General features: G+C 38.2%; 1 protein-coding gene across 4 annotated transcripts in view; it reads right to left on the reverse strand.

Moving 5' to 3' along the window:
• LOC126599237 (putative disease resistance protein RGA1) overlaps positions 1 to 8,509 on the reverse strand; it is a 69,763-nt gene extending 61,254 nt beyond the window's left edge. Inside the window, exon 1 of one of the 4 annotated variants that reach the window (XM_050265583.1) lies at positions 7,913 to 8,509. In XM_050265583.1, coding sequence (XP_050121540.1) covers positions 7,913 to 8,423 — 511 coding nt within the window. In that variant the 5' untranslated portion in view covers positions 8,424 to 8,509. Of the gene's footprint in view, positions 1 to 7,660 lie in introns of all 4 variants that reach the window. The other 3 variants (XM_050265582.1, XM_050265580.1, XM_050265581.1) reach the window with 3 other exon arrangements.
• Positions 8,510 to 9,496: the final 987 nt, after the last annotated feature.

A 9,496-nucleotide genomic window follows, 5' to 3' on the forward strand; every position in this document is an offset into this window, starting at 1 on the left:
AAACTGAGATAAGTGTGGCAGCTCCACTTCTTAAAATTGTTGGGCACATGGAGGACAATGAAACTGATGCATGTGATGAGGATCATGAAGTTGATGCAACAGTTCAAGAAGTGATAAATAATGATCAAGGTACCATAATAATTGAGGCAGCAGCACCCACCATGGGTCAGCAACATCAAATACAAGAGGGCAGCATCGACACCATCACTAATTTCAGAAGATCAACTAGGGTCAGGAAACCTACGACACTATAAGATTTTGTATATTTGGCTGAGAGTGACATTGATTTATCAGAATTTAATGACCCTGTAAGTTTTAAAGAAGCAATCTCAAGACCAAATGCTGAAAAGTGGATATAAGCAATGAATAGTGAGCTGACCTCAATGGAAAACAATCGTGTATGGGAATTAGTTGAACAGACAGAAGGAATGAAACTCATAGGAAGCAAGCGGGTTTTCAAAACTAAAAAGGATTCGAATGGAAATATAGAAAGGCACAAAGCTAGATTGGTCGCGAAAGGATTTACACAAAGAGAGGGTGTTGATTACAAAGAGACCTTTAGTCCAGTTTCAACCAAAGATGCTTTTAGGGTTATCATGGCTATGGTAGCACACTTTGATCTTACTTTGCATCAAATGGACGTCAAAACGGCTTTCTTAAATGGAGATTTGGAGGAGTGTATCTACATGAGACAACCAGATGGGTTCAAAGAAGAAGGGAAAGATAACTTGGTCTGCAAGTTGAAGAAATCTATTTACGGACTCAAGCAGGCATCGAGGCAATGGTACCTCAAGTTTCATCAAGTGGTAAGAGAATATGGTTTCACTGAAAATCTTTCTGACAACTGCATTTACATGAAGGTTAGTGGGAGCAGTTTTATCATTTTAATTCTTTATGTTGATGATATACTGCTTGCCACTAATAGTCAGAGCTTATTAAGCGAAACAAAGTCTTTCTTGCAAAGAAATTTTGAAATGAAAGACTTGGGAGAGGCAACGTATGTCTTAGGGATTGAGATCAAAAGGGACAGAATGAGAGGTTTGTTGGGACTATCGCAAGGAGGGTACATAGAGAAGGTTTTAAAAAGATTCAACATGTCCAGTTGTGGAACTATTGAAGTGCCGATTTCAAAGGGAGAAAAGTTGAGTAAGTTGCAGTGCCCTAAAAATGATTTGGAAAGAAAGATCATGGAAGACAAGCCATATGCTTCCTTGGTAGGAAGCCTAATGTACGCTCAAGTCTGCACAAGACTTGATCTTGCATTCACAATAAGTGTACTTGGAAGGTTCCAATTGAATGCTGGTGAAGCTCACTGGAATGTAGCAAAGAGAGTGTTGCGATATCTTCAAAGAACTAAAGCACATATGTTGGTTTTCAGAAGGACAAATGAGTTGGCGTTAGAAGGGTACAGTGACTCCGATTTTGCTGGATGTTTGGATGATCTTAAATCTACATCAGGTTATGTTTTCTTGATGGCATGTGGAGCTGTTTCTTGGAAAAGTGTAAAGCAAGACACAGTGGCTGCATCTACAATGGTAGCTGAATATTTATCTTGTTGTGAGACTGTTAACCAAGCTGTTTGGTTAAAGAATTTCATAATGGGACTTAAAGTTATTGATTCAATTGCAAGGCCAATCCAAATCTATTGTGACAATAATGCTGCAATATTCTTCTCCAAGAACAATAAGAGATCAGATGCAACCAGGAACTTGGACATTAAATACCTCATTGCGAGAGAGAAAGTTGTGGCTGGGTTAGTTAAAATTGATTATTTGGAGACAGGTTCAATGATTGCAGATCCTATGAACAAAGCAGTGCCCAATGCGGTGTTCAAGAAGCATGTGATGAGTATGGGAGTGCTGGATAATTTTGATACAGTGAATTAGTGGGAGCCAAGTATTAATTTCTTTCTCTGCGAGTTATCTAGTTCTGAATGTTTTGAATATTAATAATAAAGAACACTTAGCTAATAAAGTGAAATGCTGAATGGTTGTTAAAGTTTTCCTATCAAGCTCAGCAGTTAGTTATGAAAGTGCATGTATTTCTTTATAATGCAGGATGGATAATGATTCTCAGAATTGTTATAAGGAATAAACAACTTGAAGACTTCACTATGAAGTATTTGGAATTGATTGTTTTATCAATCTTGTGGAGGACCAAGTGTAAGATGTGTTACTAGAATATACATGCGAACATGTCTTACATTAAATTACATATCTTGTTGGAGTTTCATGTGTTATATAGCTTCATTACAGTGACTATGGGGACAATACTTCTTCAGTGGGAGTGTGATGCCCTTTGGTTCTTTATGAATGCTTATTAACGACAGGAACTTGTAATCGATTTTAGCTGATATTAGTCTCTTGGCCAATCAAGTATTATTCCACTTCTATAAGTGTACATGATAAACAAATATTAGCTCTAGTGGGAGAATGTAAGTTCTATAGAGAGCAAACACTTGTTTATCGTGTAAAAGAGTTTTGGAATAATAAGGAGACTAACATTAGCTACGTGGAATGGCTTTACAGAAATTGTATAATAAGGATAATCTCGATAGAACTGGGACTTTATTATCTGATATGTTTATTACGGTTTTCACGGTGATAAAGATAGTTTGATAAGGATTACATAATGGGAAGTGTCCTTATTGAACTCCATCGTTTATGGTATAAAACTAGGGTCCCTGCGCTCTCACAAACACACAAGCTTTCAGATACTCAAGCCCCATTGATTGAGCCTTGTATTCGGTAGTGCAGAGTTGCAAAAGAATCCTTCTAACTAAAGCAGCAATGTCTTCATCAGGTAAGTGATGAAGTTGGTATCGTGATTTAGTTTCTATAAGTTATATGCTTACAATTTCTCCTTCCCCAATCAAGCATTTGGCTTGGTGGTGTGAGTGAATCCACGATTAGCGACGTGAGCTAGCTCCGTTGCCCCTGGTTGAGCGAATCCCAGGTTATCTATTCCCCTCTCCTCGATACCCTTGGTTCTGTCCTGCATCATAACCTATCCTAAACAGGACGTTCAATGCCAGACAAAATAATTTAGCTACTAAGAAAGGGAAAGTGAAAGAGGAGATTATATTTATTAATCGAATGCTTTAGCTCATTCGGGAATTGATATAAACTTATTCTCTTTCTCTCTGAACAGAAGTTAAAACAGTCGACCATAAGAAGCATCTTATGCACCTTTCAGCTACTTTCTAGAAATCGAACAATTTTTTTAAATCACATGAGGTTCAGTTTTCAATCTTATCTGACATTACTAAAAGAGCAAATTTGATTGGAGGCACCCTCTTGATCACATAAAAACGAAACAAACGGAGTTCCAAGAAATAACGACCCTAAAATCAAGAATCATATACGTCTTATGAAATAGATAATCTTTCTCACGTGACTGATGTACTCGTTAGGGAATTTATATAAAATTATCTCTTTCATTCTGAAAAAAACTTATAATAATCAGCCACAAGTAGGGATGGGCAAAATACCCGCGGTTATGGATATCTGTGGTTACCCATCCATTTAAACCTCACGGTTATAGTTATGGATAACCGTTTATTTATCTAAACGGTTATGGGTATAACCGTTTACCGGTGAAATTTAAATGGGTGGTTATGGGTATTAATCGCGGTTATAAACGGGTAACTGTTTACTCATTTATTTTATATATGTAAAATTAACACAAACCATGTTCTGTAGGTGTGGGAAACAATTCTGAAAATTCCAAACTGAACCAAAAAAATTCCGAAACCAAACCGAAAAAATCTCAAATCTCAAATCCCGAAAATTTCGATACCTCATCCCGAACCGATCCCGAAATTTTGGTACGGGTCTCACATTTTCATTCATTCGATAATTCCAAACCGAACCAAAAAATATATATATTATTTAATTTTAAATATATATTTGGAATTGTAACAACCATCGGATTTGGTTGAGATTTAATCTCAACAGTTGAATTCAAGTAAAACCCTCACTCAGCTGTCCTTAGATCAATGTTTGCACCTAAGACTATTAAATCCAACATATTGAACACTTAGAGTTGCAGGAAGTTCTCCAAAGTTGAAAGATGTAGAGATTGCAGCTGCTTACACATCTTTATCATTTGAAATATATAGGATATTTTGGGAGCACCATGGAGCACACCAAAGTATGTTTCGTAGTCTTTTGTGATCGTTTTATCATTAACTGGCTTCATCTTCTACCTTCAAGATCTGACTTCTAGCAAAGATTGTGGGGAATTGGGGATTCCGATTTGAAGAACAATTCATAATTTTATATTTTAATCTGGGATTTCCAATTTGTCCCAAAATCCCATAAATATTTGAGATTCCAGAAAATTTGGTTTGGGATTGGTAAAAAAAAAAAAAAAAACATGTAGACGGATGAAAAATGAGTAATGGTAAAAAAAAAAGATAAATGGGTAAACGAGTATTAAACTGTTACGGTTAAATGAGTATGGTTAACCATTTATAAACGGTTATGGGTATGGGTATAACCGTTTAGGCAATTACCAAACGGGTAAACGGTTATACGGGTATGAGTATGGGTAAATAACCGCAGTTACCCGTCCGCCATAACTGTTGCCCATCCCTTCAGGAGGGTAACTCCAAAATAACTTGTTCATGTAGTAATGTCAGATAAGATTGAAACTGAGTCTCATATGTGATTTCCTTCTAAGTAGCTGGATGGTGGATAACTTGCCCGTGTTCAGGTTCATGCCACGCTCATGCTTCTTTTGGCCGATTGTTTTAGGCGATCAAGAGGGTGATTCCAATTGCTCTTTTAGTAATGTCGGATAAGATTGAAAACTGAGCCTCATTTGTGATTTAAGAAATTTGTTCGATTTCTAGAAAGGTGCATATCATACTTCTTATGGTCGATTGTTATAACTTCTAAATTATTTTGTTCTGGCATTGGACTTCTAAAAGCTATTTGCCAAGTGAGGTGGTGAGTAATGCACCACATAAGTAAATTTATTTTTTTGTGGGTTTTGTAAACTTGTGCAGATGGGACTGTACACAATCTGGATGGTTACTTTCAGATCCGTGCTAAAGATGCGGTGACAGGAACAGGAGTTGATTTGATCAATGCAGTTTTTACTCAAAAGCTTGGTGTGTTCGCGACAGAAAATCAGCTGGAGGAGTTTTTTTCCCAGATTCCTTAATGTCTGGTGATTCTCTTGTCAGCTGGACCTAGTATTGCCTCTTTTTCCGGCTTCCGACTGAGTTGCTGCTTCGCATTTGGGATTAGTTCATTCCATTTCCAGCTGCATTTTCCTTTCTCTTTGGTGCTTCTGAGAATTGGGTTTTCGCATTAAAGATCGTAGAGAGAATTGTATCTTTAACTTGAATGACAAGTAGCAAACTTTTCACTCTGTGCAGGTCTTCAGGCCTTCAGCTTGTGCCGTATGGTTAGCCAGAATCTAACAGGGAAGCCCCCTCCCCCATGGCCAAGCTTTAACTGCTAGTTGTAACAATGGAACGGCTTTGTATGTGCCTAATTAAACACTTAATTCCTCTGATAGTTTTACCTAGTTTGATGATGGTGAAAACACCAACTGTCGGAGTTACTAGATTGGAGAATACCGCTTCTTAAAAACTTGAATTTCCGAGAAACAAATGGTCATAGGTCGTACCCAATGCACAAGGCTCCCGCTTTACGCAGGGTCTGGGAGAGGTGAATGTCGGCTAGCCTTACCCCCATTTATGGAGAGGCTGCTCCCAAGAATTTCCGAGAAACAAATAAGCAAGCAAAATAGTCAAGTACATAAACACACACAAGTAGAGACACACAATGTGACTGATAAGGAAGGACAAAATACAAGCAACTCAAAAACAACAAAAAGTTAGACAATATAAAACAAATGCAAACACAGAAAATAAAAGGCAGGCGGCTTTGAAGACAGCAGACTTGTTTCTATTCAAAAGAAACATTTGGAACATGAGAAATCTTTGGCCAATCTTCTCCTGTGTTGCGCTGGCATCTCCTCCCCAGATCAGGACACTTTCTGATTCTAAGTTTTGTTAAGGCAGTGAGGCGATGCATCTCCTCTGGCAAAGACAACAGTTTGGGACATGATCTGAGGACAAGTGTTCTAAGCGATGTGAAACTCGTCAACCACCCAGGTAATGCCTCCAGATTCTCACAATACCTAATAACCAAGTGTTGTAGTGTGTTTGTGGCTCCTTGAAACCATTCAGGCAATGCCACCATTTGTGGTACTCCCCTAATGAACAATTTTTGGAGCCTTAGTGGAATTACCTGATAGTTTACCATCACCAAATCAAGTTGTTCACAATTGCCTATGATCAGAGTGCGTAATGACGCAAGATAAAACGCATCACGCGGCAAACAAGTTAAATTACTACAATCCCAGATACCAAGATATCGAAGTGATGTCAAGCATCCCAATCCATTCTCTGGAAAACTTGATTGCTTTGTGGTAAAATCAAGGTATCTAAGGCTGATCAACTTGCTCATGTCTCTAGGCAACTCTTCAAGATTCACGCATCCATAGAAATTCAGAGTTTGCAAGCTCTGCAGCTTACAAATTGAATTGGGTACTTGGGTGATTATTTCATTTCCAGCCAAGTTCAAGCTTCTCAAATGCTTCAAAGAACCAATGGAACTCGGCAACAATTCACAAGATACACTCATCAAAGTAAGCACCCGCAGATATTTGAATCTTGAAATGCAAGTGCGGAGGAAGGATTCATCAATATTTTTACAACTCGTTGCTTTTACGGTCCGCACTTTATTCAACTTTTGCAAGGTTGTTGAAACATTTTGTCCAATTTCCAAAAATGAGAGATGTCTAACATTTTCAGAGATGCCTTTGGTGCCTGCAGAGTTTACTACAAAACTCTCACCTTGTGCGACTGATTGTACAAGGTCATGGATGAGATCATGCATATCAAATACATAGAAGATAATGTGATCTTTCACATTTTGAAAGAAAGATCTCTCCCATAACTCTTTGAAATATAGCTCACCAACATCTTCCAACTCCATATTCCCATGATCACGAGATTCAAGGATTCCATGTGCCATCCAATGGCTGATCACTTCCCTGCTATCAAATTCAATGTAATTCTTTGGAAGAATTGAACAGCAAGCAAGACACTGTTTCAAATGAGAGGGTAATTGATTATAACTCAGTTTCAAAGCAGGTAGAATGTGACCATCTCCCTCTTGTTCTAATTCCCATATCTCAGAATCTCTAATCAATTTCCACTGACGCTCATCAGCCTTTGAGTAAAGTTGACTCCCTAAGGTTTTCACAGCTAAGGGAACCCCTCCGCACTTTCTTACAATATCTTTTCCCATTTCATAGAGGCTTGGATGTTGTCCTTCTTGTCCTTCATCAAATGCACACTTTACAAACAACTTCACACAATCCTCAAAAGAGAGAACTTCTAAATTTATGTATGTTCCAACCGGGCCCATGATTGAAGCAACTGAGATATTCCTTGTCGTCACCAAAATCTTAGTTCCTACCTTGGCCCCCTCTACCAATAAATCTCTCAACCCACTCCATTTGATACGATCGTCGTTCCACACATCATCCAAGATGAGCAGAAATTTCTTATCCTTTAAGGCGTCTCGTAGTTGTGCTTGCAACTGATCCAGAGACAACCCTTCATTAATCTTTGTACCTAATGCAGAGCCAAGGATCTCTTTTGTCAATCTAGTAACATCGAAGTCCACTGACACATGCTGCCACATTCTTAATTCAAAACTCTCAACAACTCTCTGATCATTGTACACCGACTGGGCAAGGGTGGTCTTCCCTACACCTCCTAATCCCACTATAGGAATAACTGAAACATTCCCATTATCCCCACCTTGATGATCATCGCCTTGTATCATTAGAAGATCAACAATTTCATTTTTGTCTGTTTCTCTACCAATAACCTCCGAAGCACGGACATAGGAGTGGGTCGTATTCCTATTCTCCCTCACATGATCACCAAGATGAGGGTGATGATGAACAGTGCGAAGATCAGCAAAATTCTTATCATCTTTAAGCTCATTTAACCTCTCTCTTATGTCCTTAATTTCATGACCTACTCTCAAGCGGAATGCAACTGGATTAGAGCGGGAAAAGAAACGGCGTACCTTTCTAGTTGTGCCACTGCCATGAACCACTAGCCTTCGCAAAGCTTCGCACTCAAACTCATCCAACAGATCCTCCGCATCAAGGAACACATCTTTAAGTTGTCGTAGCCAACTGCGTAGGTCACTGTTACGTGCTTGCTTCTCTTGGGCATCCACAAGCACGTCTTTGATTGTGGACATGGTGCGTCCAAGCTTTTCCAGATCCGCTTTAACGCCCCACGCCAAGCAAATCTCCTCAGAAGCAATGGAGCTGAGCCTTTCAATGAGTTTGGCTGCCAACGGAAATGCAAGCTCGGCCATCTTCTTGTGCTTGATAAGGTGAGCTCAAGGTAATTGAGATTTTACGCAGGATAATGATTCTGGATCTTAGCTAAGGTATGATCAAACTCTTAATATGATTTTAAAAAGTCAACAATTATAAAGAAAGACTTGTAATATGTTTCCTTTTCTTCGTTAGCAAGGTTGGGAATATTGTTTTGTCGGAATTAGGAAATCACAAAGTGGCAACTGGCAAGCTTATCAGGTCATTACAGAGTTTTGTACCAGTATTGTTTTATCGAATCACGTGACCGTCCGACTTAAGACACAAATACACCCTCTCCTCACTCTCACCTATTAGTATTTTGGCCTAGTCCATCAATGTGTCTTAGGTCACTCAGTCACGTGGTCTAGACATCTTGGTCGAAAAATTTATCCTACCATGAGTGTTTGGTTAATATAATCGATTAAAGAAAAACTGACAGTAAAAAAAAAAGTTCGTTCATACTAACACAAAGTCACTTATTTTTCTCTTGAAAAATGATTCTGCATTCTACCTTTTGCGTGGCATTTGATTGATTTAATCCAAACGGTTAAGATATAAAAAACAAAATAAATGTGTGGAAAGATTTCCCTCTCCGCTTATTGTCCATTTGTTGATAGGAGCATATTTATGCGATTTTGTTATCTTATTTTTTTGCATTTAAATAGTTAATTTCCATTTATTATGGTAATTTAAGTTATTTTCGTATTATTGTAGGTCCAATTGGTAAAGATGACAATAAATGGCTAAATGGAGCAATTTGGAGCAGTTTTGGACTTGGATTGGATAACATGCATGTGGAGCAGTGGGGCTGGACGTTTTTGGTGTTTAACATGTGCTAAATATGTGCTAAAATCTGGAGGAATCAAATTTGGAAACTTGGAAGACAAGGAAAGATATAATCTTATCTTACTTTATCCAGACTTGTCTTATCTTATCTATTTTACCTTATCTTATCTTATCTTATCCAAACATTATCCCATTTTATACAACATTATCTCATATTATTTCAAGTTGCACAAGAAGTCCTTATCCTATTCTAAATACTTCCCAACTGATTCTCAGAGTCCTA

Source organism: Malus sylvestris, chromosome 14 (genome assembly GCF_916048215.2).
Source record: "Malus sylvestris chromosome 14, drMalSylv7.2, whole genome shotgun sequence".
NCBI classification, from domain to species: Eukaryota; Viridiplantae; Streptophyta; class Magnoliopsida; order Rosales; family Rosaceae; genus Malus; species Malus sylvestris.